The sequence below is a fragment of the Scleropages formosus genome, chromosome 15 (assembly GCF_900964775.1).
Source record: "Scleropages formosus chromosome 15, fSclFor1.1, whole genome shotgun sequence".
Lineage (NCBI taxonomy): Eukaryota > Metazoa > Chordata > Actinopteri > Osteoglossiformes > Osteoglossidae > Scleropages > Scleropages formosus.
The window spans coordinates 21,898,035-21,924,425 of NC_041820.1; the positions used below are offsets into that span (position 1 = coordinate 21,898,035).

Genomic DNA, 26,391 nt, shown 5'->3' on the forward strand with positions numbered 1-26,391 from the left:
TAAACAATGTTGCATTCATGCATCCTAGTTTTTTATATTTAGATTAAATTTTAAAAATATATGATTATAGTTTTATAACTTAAAGGAGATTTAAGTAGCAAAGACTACTTCAAACGACTACTTGAAACTACTTGAAACCTTGACTAATGATAAGGTCTTTGGAACAGAAGAACCCCATCGTAAGCGAAAGATCGCCTGTACATCAAATAAACAAACACAACTTGCCTTACGCTTGTGTTAAAGAGCTCTGCATCACTGCGTGAGAAGAGCAATCTATAAAAATATATTGAAGTAATAATTATGGAAATGCTACTGATTAGAACTACACCATAAGTCACTGATGCCAGGTAAGAACACTATTTCTCTCTTACCTGTAATGGGAGGTGCAGGGGCCACATTGGCTTCTACATCTTCCATCTCCACCTCCTGAGAAATGTGCTCACTGAAGCAGTGCTGTTGCTCCTCCTTAGCAGGAAGTGGAGCTGCTGAAGGTTGGCAGCCACCATGAGGTTTGCGAGATTTGACAAAGTCCACCAATCGGGGTTCTGAAACGTGAAGTTTTGCATTTATTTTGGCTTACCGTGATACAAATCGTCCACACCAATAAATTACTTTTAAATGAAATAGACTGAAATGGCCATAATTGTGTGCTTGAGATGCTGGTTCTTAAAATATGCAGGGAAAACTGAGCTGCATTCTCCTCACCAGGGACTGGCTCCTTGACAGAGAAATGGTACCATTTTCTGAAACACTTCACACTAACCAACCATCACTAGGTCTATAAACATCTCAACATTACGGTTACAAATTCTAACTGTACTATGTTAAAGCATATAATAGCTTTACACAAAAGATAATCAAATCATTTATTTGTCCATTTATACAGTTAGGAAGTAAGAAAATACACAGATGATCATAGCACATGATGGTGGACTCAATTATATAGCAGCCAGTGACGGGGATCCGGAGCTCAAGAGGCAACTGAGTCTGACAGAGATGGGTTTGAGACCCTTCTTAAATGCTGGGAGTAATTCAGCAGCTCTTAGGGACAGCTGAGAGTCCCTAAACACAAAGTACCTGCACGAGTGTACAAGTAATTGGATGGCAGTTAAGTCACAATAAAACACAGACACACAACTGAAGAAACAACAGCTGGTAAGGCTCAAGTTCAGTGTACCCAGCTGAGACAGCAGTCTTCTCTGCTCCTCCAGAATCTCACTCTGGGACATGCCATGAAGCTTGGCCTCATTCTCTTCATGGATCTTCTTGGCTTCCAGGGAACCATTGTGCCCACTAAGTCCGAGCCCCGTGACCAGCCTGGAAGTCTCTGATACGGCATGTTCTGCACTCACAAATAAAAAGTGATGATGGTTATATGTTGTACTTGAGAAATGGATCACAGTCTAAAAGAGCACATTTAAAAAGTACATTTAGCAGATGTATTTCTGCAAAGTGACGCACACCCCAGTACACATGGAATCACATGTCCCTTCCTGTATTTCTGTGTCAGACTAGACTCTTCCTGTATAGTAATTTACATACAGCCACTTTCACAACTTGGGCAGGAAAGAAACAACATTGGCTGCAACACATGCACGCACGTTGTCATGCTTCTCAATCTACACCTTTTCCCTCAGCCATGTGATCGCCTCTCATGGATTCAACTACCACTGCAACGCTGATGATACCGAGCTCTTCTTCTTCTTTCCACCTGTATCATCAGACATTTCCGCGCGCATTGCTGCCTGCCTTTCGGACATCTCTGCCTGCACGTCTGATCACCACTTACAACTCAGCCTCTCCAATACAAAGATCCTTCACTAGCCAGCTGGCCCGTCTTCCCGTCATGAACTCTATCAAACTGGACAACTCACTGATTTTGCCTACCTCCTCGGCTAAGAGTCTACAAGTGATGATTGACTCAATTCTTTCTTTTTCTCAGCGTATCAAAGTCACAACTTGGACCTGCAGATACATCCTGCCAATACATCCATAACATTCGCAGGATCTGTCCCTATCTAACAGCAGACTCTGCACAACTACTTGTCCAGGCCAGGCCATAGTGATATCCTGCCTGGACTACTGCAACTCCGCCAATTCAATTCAACTGTATAGGGCGCTCTTCTGATGCAGTGACACAGGACAGTGACTCTGTCCTATCTGGACTTCCAGTTACTGCCATCAAACCTCTACAGCTGATACAGAATTTTGTTGCACAAATTGTGTTTCACCTGCCGAAGCATTCCCACGTGTTTCTCCTCCTCGCCACTATACACTGACTTCCTATAACTGCCCAGATCAAATTCAACATTCTGGTTATGGCCTATAAAAACATAAAAGGAACTGATCCCAGATATCTACAAGATCTGATCATCTGCTATACCCAACCACACTGCTATGCTCCTCCACCTCTGCTCACTTGGTGGTCCCACCCATAAAAGGTCCAAAAACAAAAGCACAAAGGTTATGGGTTCTGGCTCCAGTATGGTGGAATGACTTCCCCTTCTCACTCAGAACTGATGAACCTCTGTATACATTTAAAAAGGGTTTTGAAACTCGCCTCTTTCGGACTCACTTCTCCCATGATCTCTTAAGTTCACGTAATGTGTAAATGATCATGCTCTATAACTTTGAAATCACAACTGTTTGACAATGGATAAACTTGTACGCAGCTACTCGTGTAAGGTAAATGTTTACATCTATGAGTCCAGTGCCCTGTTCTTCAGCAACACTACCTTCACCGAGGAACAGTGCACTCATGCCTTTGAGTATAGTGCAACCCAATACAGTATGGTCAGACACTCACCTTCACTTCCAGAAGGCAGTGATGCGGTCTCCATGGATGCCAATGGTGCACAGGATGTCCCCTGAGGGACAAGTGTAGGCTGCACAGGATCACCACCAGTTAGGCCCTTCCCTCGTGCTCTCTGAGCAGCAATCTTCTGAGCAGCAATCTTCTGAGCAAAAATGCTCTTCCTGCACTTCTGTGCCACGGTTATCCCCTGCAGAGAAACTGCATTTCTAGGTCTCACAATTACAACACGTTGCAACCGAAGCTATTGCAGCTTGTTGGAACCAGTTGTAGTTAAAGATAACTATTTAAATTTCAGACTTAATGGCTGCCAAAAAAGAACTGATTATTCATTCCATGCATTTTAACTTGGCATGAAGGCTGCAGAAGCAATCATACCCACTAATGACCAATCCCCGGTCTTCTACATACAGGGTAGAGGTGTTTGCATTGTACCTTATATTCTATTAAAAAGGGTCCTGATGCCATTTTCCGTCTGTCAAGCCACTGTGAGCAAGTCATTTTCAATTTCAATGAGTTGAATAGAACTGGAGTATTGAAAATATTGTCCCTGTAATATTGACACATAAAAGCTGAGTACTAATGTGGAAAAGTCAGCCTTCTTTCACTGTACAATTTTTACACAACAGGACACGGCTAATCCTTGTCATATTGTCACTTAGACCTAACAGTAACTAAATATAACCTCATGTGACCAATAATAGATAAGATTTTAATTTATTACACCAGTTCGGCATGTTATGAACATTCATGTTACATTTTTTTCAAAGATATACAGTTCTCCAGTTTATTCTTAAAATTTTTCCACCAGGGTGGCACAGTGACACAGTTAGTAGCACTGTTACCTCACAGTGCCTGACTGCTGCGAGAGCATGTGGTTTCAATCCCCACTCAGTATGTGTGGAGTTTGCATGTTCTCCACATGTCTGCATTGGGCTCCTACCAAAGACATACAATTCAGGTGAATTAGCAACACTAAACTGCTTATAGTATGTGTGAGTATTTGTGTGAATGGCTACTCTGTGATGAACTGGTCTTTTCCATGATGTACCCGCCATCATCCTTGCAGAGTGTACCCTGTGTCAAACCCTTGGCCTCCGGAATAGACTGTGTTCTCACCACAACCCTGCCTTAGACAAACAGACGATGGATGGAAGTGTTGCAAGGTATTTATTTATTTAAGATTTATGTCAAGTTTATGCAGAACCAATGTCATGGATAAACAGAGCAATGTTTATATTATTTACCTGTCACTGACCTTGAATTAGTGATAAAAATGACTTCGGATTTAGAAACAAACCAGGTTACAGAATTCCACAGTGTGTGCAAGTTAATGAGTCAGTGTTTATTCAGCCAGAAAAGTGAGAAAACATGCAAAAGCCATGTGTGGCATGATTAAGTGTTAAACCTGCTGGTCTAAGATAATGCATATGTACACGGCTGCTGAGATTTTTACCTGGTCCTCGACCTCTGACCGATGGAAAACTTTGGGAAAAGCAGCTCCAGTGAAAGCTGGGAAGGAAACAGGAACTGCGCTTGTGTCATGCTCCTACACAAAGAAGGAGACGGCAAACCACTACAATAAGCGTTAGCAAGGTCACCAAACTAATCAAAGTACTGTCAGCATCAATTACCCAAAAATGGAAAATTAAAATTAAAAAAAAAAAAAAAAAAAAAAAAAAGCCACACTGGTAACATAGTTTTCTCATTCCCAAAAACTGATTAAACTGATAATTAACAAATAAAACAGCTGTAGGTCAATTAAACCAGTGAGTTATTTGGTTTTAAGAGCTGTACTTAAATGCAATTATAAATTACGTAAAGCAAAAAAAGGTTATTTATCAGTAAAACAGTGTACAGTACAAGATAATCTTGGTACATGAAGGCTGTGTGTTCAAATATACTCACAATAATCCTGGACAGGACTGCGGTCACATGTGTGTCCTTTCTTTCCAGCTCTGCTTCAGGGTCCTCATCCACAAAACACACCTGTTCAGCTCTAAAGCAAGACTTCTTGGACGGGCCAGGTGTCAAACTGGGAATTTGCTCTGAGTGCTCTGGGGCAGGAATTAATCCACAGTTTAGTAATTACTCATAGTAACTTTTATTTCACTGAGACACCATGGTGATACAGCAGGTAAAATTGGTGCCTCACAGCTCCTTGGCTGTGGGTTCAGACATGGGTTCGAATCCATGTGGAATCTGCATGTTTTCCCTGTGATGCCGTGGGTTTCCTCTCAGAGTCCAAAGACATGTCAAGAGGGTCACTTCTGCACCCTCCCTTACAGTGAATACCACAGACGTGAAGGCCATAAGTCCATTTCAGTTCAAAAGCACTAACCCTTAACCTTACTTAGCTGATTCCTTTGTCCAAGGTAAGAAATGATAGCATAAGCAGCTTTACAATATTTTACATATTTATACACCAATGTGTTTATTCTTTATCACTTCACAGTAAGTACCTTGGTCAAGGGTATGACAGTAGAAGGTGAAATTCAAACCAGGACACCACAAATTAGGGTGGTGCACAGTGGTGCAGCAGGTAGCACTACTGCCTCACAGAGCTTGCACTGTTCAAGCACGGTTTCAAACCCAGTGCAGTCTGTGTAGAATTTTTCAATGTTCTCCCTGTGTCTGTGTGGATTTTCTGCAGATGTTCCGGTCTCTTCCCACGTTCCGAAGACATGCAGGTCAAGTGAACTGATGACACTAAACTGATCACAGTGAGTTTGTGAGTGCTTGTGTGTGTAGCTACCCTGCAGTGGACTGGTGTCCTATTAAAGGTATAACCCCCTAGCCTTGTTCCCAGTGATTCTGGGATAGGCTCCAGACTACTGCAACAACTGAGCAGGATAAGTAGTTAATGAAAATAAGTGTGCGAGTGAAATTATTGAAAAAAATACAACAAAGTCCTAATATACAAGATAGCATTCGTGTGTAATAATTGTTTACATATCCTTACAGTTTTACACGGTGATTTTCAACTATGAAAGTTTTGTCAGAACAGAACTTGTCTTAAATAAGGACCACCTTTACTTTTGCTTTCCTTTAACTATTTAACTGGAGTTTTTAAAAGAAATCTCTACAAAGACAGTGAGCACACCTGTGATTGTTACAACATCTCTGCAACTAACCATGACCTCCTCCTCTTCCTCCGCCTTCTCCTCTCCAGCACATCCACTAGGTTCCCCTCTGCGCTTCTCCGGCCTCCGCAGCACACGGACCGCCGAAGGGACACCAGCTGCCAGGAAGCACTCTTGAGCCCGCAGGAGGTCAGCCTCCGAGTCACTGGACGAGGGACGCTTCAGCATGGCACCTGCAGAGCAATACGCGTTGGGGGCCACAAACACACTGACTGTGCAGTCACATCTGACATTTACACTTCTTCTTTGAACTAGCTAGCTAGCTAGCTTTTTTTTCTCCAAAGCAACACAATGAATGAATGTTAAAATACACAAATTTACCCATTTACAGAACAGGGTAATTTTTACTGTCTACTCTGTAAACACGACAAGCGCACAACACGTGAACAGCAAAAGCGAGTTGAACCGTTGCCCGGTGCAAGGCAGAATAAACTATAGTTTATATATATAAAACTAGTAATTTTTATATATAGTTTATATATAAATTATATAGTTTAATATATATAATTACCGTGCCACCTCGCTTAATCTGACGCACATTCGATTGAAGCAATTCTAATTACGTGTCAAGTGAGCCTAGAGGACCCCTCTCCCCTCTGATGACACGAGGTCAGCATCAAGCACTTCCTCCCTGTACTACATGTGCACTCAGTGCCACACGCGTGCTGCTGCGTACCTTACGTAATTTTGAGCAATTATGTATTTGCATTTGCAGACGTTTATTAACTTAATAACTGTTGTGTGCAATTATTATAAGCCGGTAGACGGTGAACCAGGTTTATGCGATTTTGATCGTAAACTGCGACTGCTCTACACAACATTCAGCGTGCTACAATAAACACGGAGCATACATGTTTAAATAACTTACGACAGTCTCCGTGTTAAATGCGGAACTATTGCGTACATGGTTGTTTACCGAATACCGTCTCGCGATACTTCTTCAGCCTGCAAAGTACTTTATAGTTCCCTATTTCAAAATACATTTAAAAAAAACACAAAGTATTACTTATTTACTTTTCTATTTTTCTTCTTGTACACCTTCCTGTAGCAGTTTTTCAACCGTAATATTAGAACTTAAATTTGCAAGCAGGATTTAGAAGGACGACAAAACACATGGACAGTTCATTTCCGCCACGCAGGAACTACTTCCGGCAGAAAAATTAACTTCCGCTCTGCATGTTAAGGGTGACCTTTATTCGCCGAAGCAGGGAATGCGAAATATCTACACTTCATTTTTAGTTTTTTTCATTAGTTCACTTAATTTTAAATCAGTCTCTAAATTATTCCAATAGGTAATGCACTATTTTTAGAGGGCGTTATGAGAAAAAAGGGATTTTGTGAGTTATAATTCTAGAAATGATAGTGAGTAGGTACTATGTCATGATGATAACATTGACACTAACCTTTTTTAAAAAAATGTAGTTTAAAAAAATCAGTAAATACACATTATAATGATTCAGTAAAAATCAGGGATAAATATAAATTGTCCATCCAACTGTTATCAGGAACCATTAGCCCACCTGGGATCCAGTGGGTATGAAGCCCAGTGCACAAGGCAGCGTCTGGGCACACTCTCACTCACACAGACACACACAGGGCAGTGTAGATAAGTCAGTTCATCTGAAACACACACCTTTAAAATGTGAGAGGCAACCCATGCAAAGACAGAGGACACACAAACTCCATAAAAACACTACAAGATTGAAACCCAGGCTGAAAAACACAACCCAGGAGGTAGACGCTGTCAGCTGTACCCAGTTACAAATATCTAATTATTGATATCCCAGTTAGCACTGCTGGCTCAGTAATAGAAATGTAAGGTGCATAAAACCACCCAAGCACTTCCTTGAAAAGAGTTTACTAAATTGATTAATGTAAGAAAATACATGAAGGGCTACATGTAACACCAGTCTTGGGGGTGAGGGGATGATACTAATCGTTCCTCAAGAAGAACAATCTCAACAGTCCTGTAGAGTGTGTCAGACAGCACCCAGATAACACAGCTAAGATGTGGGGGAAAAGGTGTTAAAAGTATGATGAAGCTAGCACTTATCCTTCTATTCATAACACAAAGTATCAAAAAGAAAGATTATCCTTACAGTGAAGGACAGTGTGGTGGTGGCAGCATGATGCTGTGGAGATGGTGTAAAGCACAAGGAAAAACTACAAAAGAAACCTGATTCAGGCTCATTGTAAAACACTGAGAAACTTGCATGAATGGAACAAAAGTGTAAAGAGCAATATGCAATTTTTATTATTATTAGTAGTAGTAGTATTATGTTTTATACACTTCCATGTCTCATTTCCAACACATTTCCTCTACTGCAGCGATTACACGGGCAACAAGATGCGCCATCTTATGGGATCCCTGTTCAGCTACTGTTTTTTTTTTTTTTTAAACCATAGACACCATTTCTCATGTGGCTTGTTTGCTGTTCTGCATTCAGGTGCTGACACCCTGAATACCACATTAAGTGTACACATGGTAATCTAGGCCACTGGAGACATGCAGTACAGAGGTGTAGAGGACCTATTCTATCGCTTCCATGTTGAAATTTGGCAGATTCTGGGTTGAGCATCATTTTTCAGTGAATTATATTTAATCCTGAAAGTGCTTCGTAATTGTATTGTTCTTTATTGCTGAATACACACACACACACACACACACACACACACACACACACACACACACTGTCTGAATCGCTTGTCCCATACGGGGTCGCGGGGAGCCGGAGCCTAGCTCGGCAACACAGGGCATAAGGCTGGAGGGGGAGGGGACACACCCAGGACAGGATGCCAGTCCGTCGCAAGGCACCCGAAGCGAGACTTGAACCCCAGACCCATCGGAGAGCGGGACCCGGTCCAACCCACTGCACCATCACACACCTCCCTTTGCTGAATACAGAGTACAAATTATATACTCTTTTGAACCTTTGTGTTTTTGGGCAAGGGGTGCGGTGGTGCAGTGGGTTGGACCACAGTCCTGCTCTCTGGTGGGTCTGGGGTTCAAGTCCCGCTGGGGGTACCTTGTGATGGACTGGTGTCCCGTCCTGGGTGTGTCCCCTCCCCCTCCGGCCTTACGCCCTGTGTTACTGGGTAGGCTCCGGTTCCCCGTGACCCTGTATGGGACAAGTAGCTCTGAAAGTGTGTGTTTGTGTTTGTTTGTTTTTGGGCAGTTATTGTGTGTCAGCTTGTTGCACTCTGTTGTTTTTTTTCATGTTGTCATGTTGTGATGTGGTGGACAGCACTGTGATGTGGTAGTATGCCGTGCTTTGCTGTGGTATTGTACCTTACCATCATCATGTGCTGTGGTAGTGTATAGTGCTGCGATGTGAGGTACCGTGCTGTGATGTGGTAGTGTACCACGCTGCGATCTGATGGTGTACTGTGCTGTCATGTGGTGGTGTAGTACGCTGTGATGTGGTAGCGTGTAGCGCTGTGATGTGGTGTACCTTGCTGTCATGTGGTAGTGTACCACGCTGCTATAATGTAGTGTCCGCTGTTGTGACGTGGTGATGTACCACAGTGCGATGTGGTGTACCTTCCTGTCATGTGGTAGTGTACCACACTGTGATGTGATGGTGTACCTTGCTGTCATGTGGTGGTCTACCACGCTTCCTCTGTCCAGTGCTGTCCAGGCTGCTGGCGGGGTTTCCTTCGCCCTTGACCGTGTCTGACTGCCTCTGCAGTCCCAGCGTCCCCGCCCCCCTCTCTGCAGCCACCTGCTTAGCGGCGTCCCGATTTCCTGGGCTCCGGAGCCGCGTCACACGGGCTGCACAGTGGACGGAGGGACGAGTCCTGACGGCATGTTGTCTCCCGAGCTGGACAGTGGCACTGCCGCGGAAGACGGAGCCGCGGACGCTGCGGGCACCATGGACGCCTCGGAGGAGGTGAGGCTGAAGAGGCGTGAGCAAGCCGGTGTGCGCGGCGGGTGCCGAACCGCAGGTACAGGCGCGAGCGACGCCGTTTCACTCGGTTTCACTCCACATTCTATAAGGATCTGGATTCTGCTCATAATGTCCACAGACAGATTATTTAACAAAAGCAGTTGGTGCAGAAACTTGCTGTTGCTGGTTGTCTTGCTGCACTTCCTTCCTGGGTTGTGTTTCATGGACATGTTGTCTCCAAGGGAAAGAATCTCCAAGAAAGCTCTGCTGGGAAGGATGCTACCTTAGCACACGAGGGATCACCACAGAAGCTTGACCACTTGCAGCCATGGGCATCGTCTTTACCACCCTAAGCAGGCTTAACCTAGCTGTAGCTGGTAGTCTAGTGGTTCTGGTTCAAGGCACATGCCGTGCTGGGGTATCTTGGAGTAATGTACCTACATTTACATTTATTAATTTAGCAGATGCTTTTGTTCACAGCGACATACATCTCAACAGAAGTACAACTTATGCATTACATTAAGAGAAAGAGACATAGCTGCAGATATGAAAGTCTCAAGTAAACCTAGTTTGTTACCTACCACTTGCTGCACTGAGATGCATTGTTTAAGTAGGTGCATAAAACACAGGACAGACAAATCCTGATACCCTCCCACCATTTTTTTTTTTTTTTTGTTTTTTTGATATTCTAAAATACACAAATAAGCAAGTACAGTGCCGGCCTAGTGGCTGAATAAGGGTTGTATCAGGGGATAGTCATGAAGTTATGATGCGTGAACAATTACACCGTAAATGAGCTGGAGAGATCTTGGGCGAAGTGGATCCGGAAGAGGTGAGTTTTCAGACCCTTCTTGAATATAGACAGAGTTTCCACAGTTCTGAGTGACAGGGGAAGGTCATTCCACCACAATGGAGCCAGAACCGAGAACCTCCTACCTACACTACATTCATGCACTCTGCTGTAAAAATGGGCATATTGCTGCTGCTTCTCTAACCCTATCTGCTACCTGGGACAGAGGAAATAAAGGCTACGTAATGATAACTAGTAATAATGAGCAGCAGATTCCTTAGTGCCATCAGAAGCCTTAGACAAGACCCTCTGTTTATCCTTCATTTCAGGAGTATAATTGTACACAGTGTGCAATCAACTTAATTATAATGCTTAGCATACAAGTGTTTGCCATGCAGCTATATGACAATGATGACAATCATAAAGAGAAAACTTTATTCAAATAAAAGACTTATGCTGAAAGATTATGCTGATTGAAATGACCAGGAAGTAGGAAAAGCACTGGCCACTGTGCCAGAGCTGAAGCACAACTCTATTTGGGTGTAACATGACACTTTCTGATGTGCTTCAACCAGAAGATTTTTTTTTTTAACAAAATTTCCAGAATTACATGTAGGCCTACTGTATTTTTTGCTTCGGTACAGAAAATGTTTTGTAGCATTTTGTATTAGAAAGTAATTGATCAGTAACTAATGGGGCACCTTTCACATTTTTTCTCAAATATTTAGTGGTTTATATTTATACTGATAAATTGCTGAGGCAGTCTACTGTAAAGTTTTCGCATGTTGTCCATAGTCCATACCGTGCAATTGATTTATCAAGAAAATATGTGGGCAAGCAAAAGGTAAAATCTTCTTCCAACTACCTATACAAAAGTTAATTTTAAATTCTTTTGGGATTTCATATGTAGTTACTTTAAAGCTTAAGGAGAAAATTATATGAGTATGATGCATGAATGAATGGTGAAGGTGCAAGTGCAGGTTCAAATCCCACCGCCACTTGTAGTACCCTTGAGCATGGATCTTACCCTAAATTGCTCCAGTAAAATTACCCACCTTGGTACATAATGGGTACATAATTGTAAGTAGCTTAATACTGTAAGTTGCTTTGGAGAAAAGCATCAGATAAATGTTTAAATGTAATTTATAGTTCTGTTTTACTTTAAAATCAAAACCAGTTTATCAGAACAATGTATAGTATTTTTGTTTGCTATTTAAAGCTGCAAGGAAAATCTGGTTACAGCAGAATCCTAATACAGTAACTGTGCATTTTGAAGTCTGCTTATTCTCTTTACTCAAACAGTGTTAGGGTTTGGCTGTTTGAGAAAGTGATATTAGTGCAGTTTTACGAAGAGCATACTGCTGTGCACCTGTACCTTTTTTAGTGAAACACACATTCATCTTGGTGTGATGTTTTTCACTGAAGTTTCACAGAACAGCCTTTCATCCTACTGCAGCTCACAGAAAATGAAATGGAATATAGAAGTGATAGCCCATCTTCTCAGGGACGCTGAATGCTGATGGCTGCACACAGACCATTTTAATTTGTTTTTGTGCTCCAGAGATTGCTGAGTGTATGCTGAGCTCTGCTTTCACTCTGTCTTATTGTCGCAATTACTGCAGTTCTGCCTGAGGATGTACTGCATGTACATGACTGTAACACCCTACTTTTTATGGAGGAAATGTATTGTAGGGGGTGCGGTGGTGCAGTGGCACAGTGGGTTGGACTGGGTCCTCCTCTCCGGTGGGTCTGGGGTTCGAGTCCCGCTTGGGGTGCCTTGCAACAGACTGGCATCCCGTCCTGGCTGTGTCCCCTACGCCCTCTGTTGCCGGGTAGGCTCCGGTTCCCCACGACCGCGTATGGGACAAGCGGTTCAGAAAGTGTGTGTGTGTGTGTGTGTGTGTCTATTGTAGTGGGTTAATCAAAGACATTCTTTGGTTACATTAATTTTTGTAACTGTTGATGGAAGTTCTGTCTGAGACTGAATAGGTGGATGGGGTTTCAGGAAGTTTTATGTATTACCGATGTAAAGTGTCTTCTTGGTCACCCTTCGCTGTCCTGTGTGTACACTGCAGCTACCAGTCAACACTGTATCTGCATCTTCAAAGCTGATTACCTGTTGCAGCAAATTGCCTCCATAAATCAGTGAAGGAATATTTTAATGAAAGTGCAAAGTGCTATTTCTTTAAAAAAATCCCTCTTAAAGATTTTGTTTTGGAAGCTAATATTTTAATTCAGAATAAAACTAACGTTAAACCACATGTATTTGAGCTGGTAATTCCACTGCTGCTAAAAGCACATTACATTCATGTTTATAGTGATAAATTACTGAAGCAGTCTACTGTTGTTTTTGCATGTTGTCTATAGTCCATACTATGCAATTGATTGACTGAGAAAATATGTGGGCAAGCAGAAGGCATAGGTAGTAGGCAAAAGATTTTACAAACACACACACACTTTCAGAACCGCTTGTCCCATACAGGGTCACAAGGGAACCGGAGCCTACCCGGCAACACAGGGCGTAAGGCCGGAGGGGGAGGAGACACACCCAGGACAGGATGCCAGTCCGTCGCAAGGCACCCCAAGCGGGACTCGAACCCCAGACCCACCAGAGAGTAGGACTGTGGTCCAACCCACTGCGCCACCGCGCCCCCACACGATTTTACAAACATTAATTTTTAATTGTTTTGGGATTTCAGATGTAGTTACTTTAAAGTGGTGGCGTGGCGGGTTTGGCCAGTACCTGCTGTGTGGCAGGTCTGGGGTTCCAGCCCTGCTTGGGGTGCCTTGCCACGGACTGGTGTCCCATCCTGGGTGTGGCCCCTCCCCCTTTGGCCTTGTGCCTTGTGTTGCTGGGTAGGCTCCAGTTTGCTGCGACCTTGCTTGGGACAAGTGGTTGGTTACTTTAATGCTTGAGGAGAAAATATATGAGTATGATATGAGTGTTGCAGGTTCAAATCCCATCTCCACTTGTAGTAGAGCAGTCAGATTTTAACCAGTAGAGGGTTAACAGATCTACTCTAGGAACTTTTTTTATTTAAAGATTAAAATCCAACATAAAATTTAATGTCTGTGAGGTGATCAGTGCTTATTGGTAATTTACTGTGTAGCATGTGGAGATTGCTACAATTCCAGGCAATTGGACACAGGGAAACACTTGACTGGTAACTACTTTGGCCGGTTGTGGGGCTTAGGTGGTCACATAGGTAAGACCAGAGTACTGAACAGCAGAATTTTTCAAAAAATTGGTTTATTGGGCAGCTGAGCATCATTATTTTCTTAGGACAGGGGTGGGTCCGGCAGAGCTGAATATCTTGCCGCTTCCGCCTCCTGCCCTGGGTTGCACCATCCACCAGCTCACATGACTTGTTTTGTTTTAGTATTATTAACAGTGTTAGTGCTTACTTATTAGTAGTATTTATTTAACTAACTTGGAAGTGCAACCACTATGCAGTGATATGACAGCAGTAAATCGTAAAAGAAGTTATGAGTAGAGCTGTTAAAAGAGCTCAAATGTTAACAAAGTCAACCCTTTTGAAGCAACACAGTGCTCAGGGGTTCATTAGTCTCCTCACCACTTTGCCTGTTACCATGGGGAGTAAACCACACTGCACCAAGCTTTTCCTTTTCTATTCTCTTCTCTACTGACTTCCCAACTCAATATCTCTTGGGTATGATTTTGTGCTACTTGGGGTAAATGGCAGACCAGTGGTTTGGGAACTGTCTTCCAATCAAAAGGCCCACATTTCAATTCCTCCCCCTGCTGTAGTACCCATGAGCACGATACTCTGAAATTTCTCTGGGGAAATTATCTGGCTGGAGAACAAGGCAAATCATTGTTAGTTGCTTTGGAGAACAGTAGCAGATAAATTAGTCATATAAATGTTTGTTGCTAACAACTGCAAAACAACAACTACCTGTTGTTTCCAGCTATTTATGCCTTGGCCATCAAAGGAATACCTTTTTACAGGTGATGTTGGGAGGATTTCTGGCCAGTGTACTTAACTGCTACAGCTGCAGTTTGGATTTTCTAAAGACCAGTTCGGAGCTGTCCAGTATCACTGATGATGTTTGTCATCGTCATGTCGTTATGCCACATTTCTCATAATCATTCTTGCTATATTAGCCCTTCACCCTTAAGTATTAGTTCTGTCTGGAGCTTCAAACTCTCCCAATCAGTGTTTATAGACGAAAGTGGGAGTTGGGATGAAGCTGACCAGCGTGGGATAACAGTTTGCAGGCCCTTAGATGGTTGACAAACCCTGTCCTCTTGCCAGCAATAGAGATTTCGGAGATGTGCTGTCTGTGCAAAAGAGTGTATGGGGCAGTCCTTCATTCTGGCACGGTACAGCCAGGGAGCCACAAAACACAAGGTCTGATAGCACCAATTGCTTCATTTCTCAACACACAGAGTGTGTAAGTGGCCACTTTCCTGCTCCAGAGCTTTTGCAGTTCCTTTGGAGACAGAGACTGGCATGATTGCCCCCACAGAGAGATTACAAGTAATACGGAGGCCTAGGGTATAGAGTCACTACAGCCTGTACTTTGAAAATACTTCTCCCAAATATTGCTAGACTGCGCCATAGGGGGTACATGTACAGCTGTGCATTTGAAAGCTTAAGCTTTAATCATTGTTTAAATGGTGCATGAACATTTACACCATACATGAGCTGGAGAGATCTTGGGTGAAGTGAGTCCAGAAAAGTTGTGTTTTCAGACTCTTCTTGAATTTACACAGTTTCTGCAGTTCTGAGTGAGAGGGGGAGAGGTCATTCAACCATAACGGAGCCAGAACCGTGAACCTCTGTTCTTTACTTTTTGTGCGTGGGACCACCAGGCGAGCAGAAGTAGACTTACGCAAATAGACCATTCTTCAACCCCCTTACGTAAGTCAAAATTTACGTATGTCGGATCCCCCCCACCCCGTTACAGAGCCAAGCCTTTTCATTTCCTTCATGTTTGTTGCAAACACAGGTATAAAAAAATTACACAATATTACACACACACACACACACACACACATTTTCAGAACCGCTTGTCCCATACGGGGTCACGGAGCCTACCCGGCAACACAGGGCGTAAGGCCGGAGGGGGAGGGGACACACCCAGGACAGGACGCCAGTCCGTCGCAAGGTACCCCAAGCGGGACTCGAACCCCAGACCCACCGGACAGCAGGACTGCGGCCCAACCCACTGCGCCACCGCACCCGCTACACAATATTATTCTCTAGTAAATCTCAGACATATTAAATACTGTAATAAGACACAGGCCTAGTCAATTAAATAAATTTTTACATTTCTATAAAGCATAAATTTGATTAAAAAAAATGAACTACTGCATACGGTCTTATACTACTGTGTACAGTATTATACTCTGCGTGATTACCTTATATCTAGTAGTATGCTGGCACACAAGAACATGCTGATTTTGCATAATTTATCATTTTTTCATCTCAGTATTGCACCTTGATGTTTCTTCATCAGTATTGTTGTTTTCATGCTAGCTGTTCCCTTAACGGGCTCCTTTATATGAGCAGCATCCTTCACTATCATATTCCCTTCGATACGGCTAAACCTTGTTCCTGTGCTATGGACTATAATCTTTGTCCGCCTTCATACTTCCTTATTACTGTATGTTTAATTTCATCTCCAAATCAATAGCTGTACACTTGCGAGATGGTTCTTGTTTTTCTTCAATCAGATGTTTACCACCAAGCATTGTAAATGAAAAGGGTAGAAAATATGTAAGAAAAGCATTACACTAACGAGAGGAGATGCGTTCGCAAGAACTGGGAAGATGCAACTTCCTGCCTTGTCTGGCTACGTAAAATAAAAGTTTTATCAATATAATAATGTGTATGCCACGAATTTTTTACCTAAATCCGGATTTACGTAAGTCAAATATACATAAGTAGAGGTTTATCTGTACAGACTTTCTCTGCGTAATGAGTTTAATTCACTCTTGAAGATCTGCTTCTAAAGTGAATTCACATGAAAAGAATTCTTCATTGGGAAGCGTTGTGACAGACTGTCATCCTGTCCTGGGTGTGTCCCCTCCCCCTCCAGCCTTACATCCTTTATTGCCGGCTCACCGCAACCTCGCTTGGGACAAGTGGCTTCAGCCAATGTATGTGTGTGAAAATTCTTCATCGTCATTAATTTAAATGGGAAAAAAGATAATGTGTTTTTGAGCCAGGAAAGGTTTATCTTTTGTTCCACCAAATGTAAAATTGCCTACCTTATCAATTAAATGCAAAGAAAATGTCAGTCACAACCAAGTCTAGAACAGAACTGCCCTGGCAGCTTTTAAACCCATGCTTAAAACTGTTGAAAATCACTTACACATAAAACATTTGTATACTTCTTTGTTCTACTCCCCTTTTTTCCCTTATCATTATCATACTATTATTTTCTGTTAAAATTTTGTTCTTCTCTTCTATTGTCCTTATGCAGCAAGGTGGCACAGTGGTGCCTCACGGTTTGGGTCTCTTTGTTCAAACCCAGCTCAGCCTGGGCACAGTTTTCTCTGTTAACTTCAGTTTCCTTCTGGAAATTACCCTTTGTGTCTGTCTCTGTCTGTGTGCGTGCACAAGCACACGCCATGGATGTTAAAGGAGTTGCCATGCGTTGCGCTAGATATCACCACGTTTGAACCACATGTCATACTAGCGTTGACGTCAGAACCTCAGTTCGTAGCGAGAGAACCGCGCTGTCAGACGCGTATCGTGCCGGCAGGAAAACCTAAATTTAGACCGAGGTAGGGGGCCCAAAGGCGGATCATCAAATTAAAAATTTCAAAAATGCCCAAGAAACACGACGCAAAGTATTTTCGCGACCAATGAGCTGCACTTAGGGAGAAAGCCGAGGCCTCCGGGACTCGAAAGACACCAGCCAAGACACCGGCTCAGCGAAAGCGTGAGCAGTTTGCCTGGGAGAAGGTGGCGCAGGAGGCTGCAAAATCGACTCAGTCGGCCTCGGAGCCGCAACCATCGACTTCTCGCGCACCCGACATCGCCGTGCAGCACGAGCCTATGGACGTGGATGAAGCAGTGACCGACCTGATATCTGGGCCGAGTGGGTCGGGGCTCACCGCCTACACGTAGTTCTACATAAAGATATGCAGCATAGTGAAGCTATGCACCTGATTTTTTTTTTTCATAGAAATAGATACTTTTATTCACCAAGGTAGCATTGATCACAAATGATAGTCAATACATTGAAAATGTCATTAATTTTTTTTTTTTCATAGAAATAAAATTGCATTACACTTTGCATTCATCAAATAATCCTCAGTTGTGCCGGCCAGTCCTTCTAAGGCAGTACTCTGGTTTCCTGTTTCTTCGCCAAGTAAGTTTTGCATAGAAGAATACTTTGGATAGTTGTCCTGCTGCATGATGAAATTAGCACCAATCAGGCCCTGACCACAGAGGATGGCATGATTTAAAATAGAGCAGTAACCTTTGTAATTCATTATTCCTTGCACTCTGTGTAAATGTCTCACCTTGCCAGCACCAAAGCAGCCCCATACCATTACATTTCCTTCACCATGCTTGACAGAAGGCATCAAGCACTCCTCCAGCATTTGTTAATTTGCTCTGCATCTCACATACGTTTTCCCTCGAGATCCAAACACATAAAAATTTGATTCATCTGTCCATAAAGCTCTTTTCCAGTAATCCACCATCCAATGTTTGCATTCTTTTGCCCATTTTAACCTTTTCCTCTTATTTGCCAATTTCAGATATGACTTTTTCTATGAAACTCTTATTCTAATGTCAGCATCCCAGAGTTGTCTTTTCACTCTTACAGATGACACTGGTATTTTGCGAGTGCTGTTTAAGGAAGTGGGTCTTGCCCTCTGGTGGGTCTGGGCTTTGAGTCCTGCTTGGAGTGCCTTGCAATGTACTGGCACCCTGTCCTGGATGTGTGTTCTCCCCCTCCATCCTTGCGCCCTGTGTTGTCAGGTTAGGCTCTGGTTTTCCGTGACCCAGTTTGGAACAAGCGGTTTTGACAGTGTGTGTGTGTCTAAGGAAGCAGCTAACTGAGGACCCATAAGGCATCTGTTCTTCAAACTAGAGACTTTGATAATACTTGTCCACTTATGCAGTTGGGTCTTCTTCTTTTTCTACCCTGGTTAGGTCCAGTTCGCCCTCTTCTCTCAAGGCAGTTGGGTACATCTTTGAATGAAACCAAAAGTTTTTTTGGCAGTCTGACACATTATGCAGTAGTAGTCATTTGCAACAGTAGTAATGATATTTTGGCTATATTTTTAAATCAGTTTAACGGTATGTAACAGACGAAATGCCAGAGACTGCAGATGTGGTGCTCGTCTGGTTTATTTGTGGTTACCCCATCACGGGGAAGGAAGGGGAGAAAAAGAGGGAACAGGGAGCAGGTAGGATGGGGCTTCTCCGGGGCTGTTTGGGACAGGGGCCGTGGACCGGTCACCCTGACACTGTCCGCGTACTTGTAGGCGTAGGCAGGCTCGTGCTCATGTGCATGTTCTCCTCCTCCATCCCACTATTAGAGACAGGGGAAGAAATAGCCCCAGCCCCATGATTAGCCCCTGCTGTGGTGACTTTGTCCCTCTCTCCGCCCCCTTCCCTGGCCACCTCAGCATGCCACATGGTACCTTGTTTAAAACAAAAGTATTAATTCTTTCAAAAACAGGAAAATTTCTGGGCGAGTCCAAACTTTTAAACACTAGTGTATGTTGTCACTTCATTCTAAATCCTTAGTCACCTGGTCCCTCGGGACACTTAACTGGTAAATACCACTCGGCAAGAACATCTTATTTAGGTAGTTCATAAATTAAGGAGTACATCTAAGTTTATTTTGCTTGTCTAGCAGTCAAGTGAAAATTCAAAAGTTGCATTTGTATGTCTTGTTCAAGTGACCAAATTTAATGTGACTTGTAGACATGCTAACTGGTTCCACCATTATAAACACCTTAGGGATAAAAATGACATCTGGTAAAGGCATCTTCCTTTATTGTCTACTTATAGCAATGGAATCCAATCTTGTTTATGGAATTTAGCATTTGCATTAGCATTAGCATTTAGTATTTTATAAGATAACTTGCAGAGCTGTGCTCACTTTGATCTGTAATAGGGCAGCTGGTAGTGTTATAATTAGAGCTGCTGCCTTTAGACCTAAAGGTCAGAGGTTTGAATCTCACCTCTAGCTGTAGTATATACCCTACCTTGCTCCAATAAAATTGCTCAGCTGTACAAATGAGTAAATAATTTTAAGTTGCTTTGGAGAATAGAATCAGCTAAATTAGTAAAATTACCAGTTCCTTTTATGCAGTTGATCAGTTGTTTACATTACATCCTCCTCTTTTTCCTTAGAAGCAGTTTATACTTTAAAAATATCTCTACAATACTTTATCAATCATTGATCATAGTCATTTTATTGACTTGTGTGCAGAATCAGGCCTAGACTAAGCAGGAAGTAGTTTTTCTAGTGTCCTGTTAAAGTCAGTATCACATATGAAAATCAGGTACAGCCAGCAAAGCACTGGGACATTATGGATTCTCTCAGTGCCAGAAATATATTGTTGTTGAGATGTTTTGAATATCTACAAAATTAGATTTTTTTTATAGAGAATTAAATGGTAGTTGGACACATAGTCATAAATTCACTGTTAGCTTTCTATACTTACTACTACCTTCTATTTTTTAATGGATCTAACAAAATAATCCTCTGAATTCAACTATTTGATACTGGTTACTAGCTGTTCTTTTACTGTGGTTGTCTGTGATACTTGTGATGGTTAAACACACGGAGTGGAGTTGTCGGACCCAGTTGCTGGTGTTTATTGCAACGTTAAAATCCAAAAGGGCAGGCAGAGTGGAAATCGAGACAGGCAGAAGTCACCGAGGCGCAGCCGTAGTAACAAGTGCAAACCACACAGATGAAGTCCGTTATAAAGTACTGAAAATCAGGGAGCCAGAAGTATCGATCCAAGGGGTACAAGGAGACAGGAAACAGGGCAACTGAGGAACAGGGAGTCAAGAAGTACGATGAGTATTTGCTGGGATTGTGGTGGCTCAAATGAGGTTCCGCAAGCTGGTGCATCTGAGCAGCCCTTTATGCCTTGTCTCCCTGATGCGCTGCAGGTGTGCTCGTCCCATCTGTTGTCATGGATGTGGCAACACTAAGTGATGTATTGGACAGTGTGGGGTGTGGGGCTGAGGATCTGGCTCACATAAGGGGTAAATTACACATTATCTGGAGGCTCCAGCCGTAGATAAAAGTAAACATGCTGGATGTGACTTTTCATCACAGAATGTTATTATCATTATAGTACACTAAGGTTTCACTGCCCAGTAGTGTGGTCCACACTTAATTTTCTTTGCATTTTAAAAACAAGTAAAATGTAAAATATTTAATAATGTCAAACATAGGTGTCATAGAAAACAGAGGATTCAGAGGAGGCTGGACCCAAGTGCAGGATTGTCATTAGACTTGTTCTCGGGCGAATGGTTGGTCAATCGGTGAACTGGACAAGGGCGAGGATCAGAAGTCATGGTCGGGGGACAAGGTGGGTGGTCGTTACCGAAGAGACATGGAGCAGGACTGGGGAACGATGAGGAACAGGAAATGGAAAAAGCAAGGCAAGGTAGGTTGGAGAGCACAGATGGGACAGTTGTCTCAAATGAGATTCTGCAATTGGGAAGAGGCTGAGAATTGTTTTTATAGCTGAGAGCTCCGATTGAAGTCAGGTGCTTAATTGGACCAGGTGCTGCTGGTTGAGGTGCAGACGTAGTCATGAGAATAGGAATCTCTGAGGGCTTTTGACCAAGACTTAGCACGAAACTGTTTGAGGGCATTTTGACTAATGACATTTGATGACATTTTTGCCTTAAATGGAATTAGTTGAAGTTATAAAAATGTTTGTCCTGTAAAATAATGGATACTTGTTACTAATTAATAAGCAATGAATTGTAATCTCTGTAAATCAGGTCATTCAATAACTTCTGTAATGTAATGTAAATGTTTTCAACCCCAGTTCCAAAAAAGTTGGGACAGTATGGAAAATGCTAATAAAGCAAAAAGGAGTGATTTGTAAATTTACTTTGACTTTTATTGAAACCAGAGCTGTGGAGTTGGTACACAAAACCTCTGACTCTGACTCCAGTAACCCAAAAATTGCTTCCGACTCCACAGCTCTGCCAAAACGTTGAATGTTATTTTGTGGGTTGACTTATTCGTTGAATATAGGCCCAAACCTATATTACTCTAATTTTTGGGGATCGACTTATACACCGGATCGACTTATATGTCGGCATAAATTATATTTAGTAATTTACATAGATATGTACATAAAATGTACCGACTTCGACAAAATTATGTTTAGTCGGAGTGGGTACATTTTTACTGACTCCAACTCAAGTAACCCAATAGTTGCTTCCAACTTCAACTCCACAGCACCGATTGAAACAAAAACAGTATAAAGTATGTCATGTTTTACCTAATGACTACTGTCTTGAAAAAACAATGCAGCTTAACTGTCTTTGGTTCTTTGTCTGATATATTTATTTCTTTGCCTGATGCCTGTGTTTAAGAGCTTTGTGTAACTGCGTGAGAAGTATACGTTTATCCTGAAATTGATGTCTGCGACATGATCCAAAAAAGTTGGGCTGGGGAATTTAGGATTAATAACTATGTGTCAAGTTGAAATAACAAGGTGATGTGAAACAGGTGATGTCATGTTACAGTATATAAGGAGCCTCCAAAAAAGGCCTAGTACTTTAAGTGCAAGGATGGGTCAAAGCTCACCAATTTCTCAACAGATGTGTCACAAATAATCCAGCACTTTGAAAAAACTTTCCCCAAAGACAAATAGGTAGGATTTTGGACATTTCACCCTCTACAGTGCACAATATAATGAAAGGAATCAAGGAATCTGGTCAAATCTTGGTGCGTTAAAGGGCAAGGCCAAAAACCACTTCCGAATGCATATGATTTCCGATCCCTCAGATGTCACTGTTTTAAAAAACTGTCATGTGTCTGTAATGGGTATCATGACATGGGCTCGGGAATACTGCAGTCAGTCACCACCATATACCACTGCATCCGCAGATGCAAGTTAAGGCTTTACTATGCAAGGCAAAAGCCATACAGCAACATGGTTCAGAAATACCGCTGACTTCTCTAGGCTCGGTCTCATATGAGATGAATAGTAGTACAGTGGAACCGTGTTTTGTGGTCCGATGAGTTGACATTTCAAATGATTTTTGGAAAAAAAACAGCCGTCGTGTTCTCTGGGCCAAAAAGCAAAGGACCATCCAAGCTGTAAACAGCATCAGGTACAAAAGTCAGCATCTGTCATGGTATGGGGGTGTGTCAGTGCCCCTGGCATGGGTAACTTGTATTTCTGTGAATGCACCATTAATGTAGAAAGATAATGTACAAATTTTGGAGCAACATATGTTGCCATCCAGATGCTATCTTCTCCAGGGATGTCCCTGCATTTCCAAGCAGGATGATGCCAAACCGCATTCTGTCCAGATTACAAGCTCATGTCTGCGTAAGCAGAGACTGCGGGTACATTGGTCTGCCTGCAGTCCTGACCTGTCTCCAACTGAGAATGTGCAGCGCATTATGAAGCACAAAATGCGGCAACATAGTCCCTCTACAGTTGCGCAGCTGAAAATCTGTATAGTGGAGGAATGGTGGAAAATTACGCTTGCTAAACTTAACCAGCTGAGGTCTTCAGTGCCCAAACACTTAATGTTATTAAAAGACAAGGTGACGTTACACAGTGGTAAACACTTAATTGTCCCAACTTTTTTGGAATGTGCTGCAGACATCAATTTCAGAATAAACGTATACCTACAAAAAAACAATGCAGCTGATTAGGTAAAACAGGAAAATACCTTGTCTTTATACTGTTTTTGTTTGAATACAAGTCAAAGTAAATTTGATAATCACTCATTTTTGTTTTTATTAGCACTTTCCATACTGTCCCTTTTTTTGGAATTGGGGTTGTATATTAAAAATTATTACTAAGAAAGTGATTAGGAATCGTCGATATTCAGATAAAGTTTTATGCAGCTACTCATGTGATGTACATTGGTTCATATGGTGGAAAGAAGCAAACTAGATGTACATAAGAATCATGCAACTGCATCTAAGCCTCTCTTTCTGCACACACAGTATTTTCTATGAGATGTATTTCAGGATGGAAAAAAGTGTCTGCTAAATGAATAAATGTAAATATAGAAAAAAAATATTAATTGTACATAAATGTAATGAACTTCAAAAATGCAGTTATTTTAAGTGCGTTGATGTGTTCTCAGGGTTTTGCAATCATGTTATCAAAATCTAGAATGCCCAGGAGGGGTGAGCAATCACTGGCACTTGGACCCCCAGATGTTTTTTTTTCTCCCTCAACTTTCAATTAGGAGTTTTTGTTCCTTTCCTCCATGGCCACTAGGCATACTTATACACACACACACACACACACACACATTTTCAGAATAGCTTGTCCCATACGGGGTCACGGGGAACCGGAGCCTACCCGGTAACACAGGGCGTAAGGCCGGAGGGGGAGGGGACATACCCAGGATGGGACACCAGTCCATCGCAAGGTACCCCAAGCGGGACTCGAACCCCAGACCCACCGGACAGCAGGACTGTGGTCCAACCCACTGCGCCACCGCACCCCCCGCTCATACTTATATAGTAGCTCTATAAAAGTACTATATTATGGTAGTCATTAGTTAACTGTCTTCTTTGTTTCTTATCTGTATTTGTTTTTCTTGCCTTATGCCTGTGTTAAAGTGCTCTGTGTCACTGCGTGAGAAGAGCACTCTATAAAAATAAATTGAATTGAATGTAACTTTTATGGTTTTTATTAACTCACCCTCCAGTTCAAATGTGATTCTGAGAAATGACTGGGTGTTAACCACAGTAAGCAATAAGGGAACCCCTGCCTTTCTGTGTTTTCCCACAGCAGTGGCCCATAAAGCAGTCCCTCAGTGCCTCCATGTGCCGCGAGACCCACTGGCGCTGCCTGCTCCTCTCACTACTCATGTATGGGTGCCTAGGAGCTGTGGCCTGGTGCCACCTCACTCGAGAGAGCAAGCTCAGCTTCGATTCTTCTGCCACCTCATCCCTAACAGCATCTATGTCCTCCCCCCGCAGTGGCGGCATGAGGGGCCGTTCTATGATCTACCACGAGAGCCCTTGCTCTGATGGCTATGTCTACATACCACTGGCCTTCCTGCTGATGCTCTATGTTGTGTACCTAGTGGAGTGCTGGCACTGCCAAGCACGAAGCGAGCTACAGTGTAAGGTTGATGTGGACAGCGTGTACGAGCGGGTGTTGCGCATGCGGCAAGCCCAGCCATGTGTCTGGTGGAAGGCCATCAGCTACCACTTTGTCCGGAGAACGAGGCAGGTCACACGTTACCGCAACGGAGATGCCTACACCACCACACAAGTGTACCATGAGCGTGTCAATACACATGTGGCTGAAGGAGAGTTTGACTACGGCCACTGTGGAGTTAAGGATGTATCACGGGACCTGCGAGGCCTTGAGGGGCACCCAGCGACCCGACTGTGCTTCACCAAGTGCTTCAGCTTTGCTGGTACTGCTCCAGAGAATGCTTACCTCAACCAGCGAGCCAGATTCTTCTCTGAAATTGAGGGCCTAGATGACTATATGGAGGCACGGGAGGGGATGCAGCTCAAGAATGTGGACTTCAAGGAACACCTGATAGCTTATGTGGACCCTGAACGGCTACCCTGGTATGTGTCCCATGTGGCTTTCTGGCTGGCTGCACTGCTCATGTTGTCCTGGCCTCTTCGAGTCTTCACTGAGTATCGCACAGCGTATGTACATTACCATGTAGAGAAGCTCTTTGGTCTGGAATACACTAACAGTAGTCCTTCTCTCTCTGGGGATGAACTGCCCAGACAAAATGGTAGGTACAGCCTTCTTCGGGCAGAAACAGTAGACAGCACAGAGCTGGAGTGGCACATTCGATCCAACCGCCAACTGATACCGAGCTACTCTGAAGCCATGCTGATGGACCTCGGTGGCTCAGGCTCTGGTTCAGGGAGGATTGGTTCCTCCAGCTGCTTCCTGCGGGAGAGCTATGTAACCCGCAGCTATGGGACACTGATCCAGGACTGTGAGCATTGTTCCCAGTTCCAGAGCAGGAGAGAGCAGGCAGTCAGCTCCAGCTGCTCATCAATCTTCTCTCCGCATGCCTCTCAACTGTCCCTTGATACATCCCGATTCTCACTGTGCCGTATGCATGGGTCACGGTGCACCATGGGCCTGTGGAGAAGCCAAAGCAGCACACTGACAGATCATTGCTGCCTAGATGAGCAGTGCTGCCACTCTTATTCTAGCCAGCTGGCACTCAACGAAAACCCCCCCACCTACTGGGATGCCCACTTCTTCCCTGTCCTCATCGTACACCAGCCTGAGGGCTGTGGGAACTCCACAGAGATGCACCGCTACTACATCTGCCGGGGGTCCTGCTGTTTGGAGACCTCACTCTGAGACATCCTTGGCAATCTGACAGTCACTGGATGACTACATACAATGGATAGTAGAAGATCCCCCACTCTGTATTTGAAGTTCTGGGATGCCAACTGAGGTAACAAGACACTGCTCCTGAAACTGTTTGCAAGGGCTTAGTTTACATGAACAGTAGCAGAAAATTCTACAGCAATTGGCTATCTCATTTCCTAGGTGCTTTGTGTACATATGGCAAATTTGCAAGGAAAGGAACGATT

The 26,391-nt window shown here is 43.2% G+C and overlaps 2 protein-coding genes across 7 annotated transcripts in view; one reads left to right on the top strand and one right to left on the bottom strand.

Moving 5' to 3' along the window:
- The window catches only part of rpap1 (RNA polymerase II associated protein 1), a 31,249-nt gene extending 24,169 nt beyond the window's left edge, over nucleotides 1–7,080 (bottom strand). For 2 of the 6 annotated variants that reach the window (XM_018727709.2, XM_018727704.2), the window contains exons 1-7: nucleotides 6,467–6,817; nucleotides 5,916–6,128; nucleotides 4,721–4,869; nucleotides 4,269–4,361; nucleotides 2,807–3,002; nucleotides 1,178–1,342; nucleotides 372–545 (exon numbers count right to left, since the gene is read on the bottom strand). In XM_018727709.2, the coding sequence (XP_018583225.2) occupies nucleotides 372–545; nucleotides 1,178–1,342; nucleotides 2,807–3,002; nucleotides 4,269–4,361; nucleotides 4,721–4,869; nucleotides 5,916–6,123 (985 nt within the window). In that variant the 5' untranslated portion in view covers nucleotides 6,124–6,128; nucleotides 6,467–6,817. The other 4 variants (XM_018727705.2, XM_018727707.2, XM_018727708.2 and 1 more) reach the window with 4 other exon arrangements.
- A 2,681-nt stretch (nucleotides 7,081–9,761) lies between these two features.
- Nucleotides 9,762–26,155, top strand: LOC108919441 (transmembrane protein 151B). Its single transcript, XM_018727404.1, has 2 exons — nucleotides 9,762–9,845; nucleotides 24,596–26,155. Exons 1-2 carry the CDS (start codon nucleotides 9,762–9,764, stop codon nucleotides 26,153–26,155), a joined length of 1,644 nt encoding a protein of 547 aa, XP_018582920.1.
- Nucleotides 26,156–26,391: the final 236 nt, after the last annotated feature.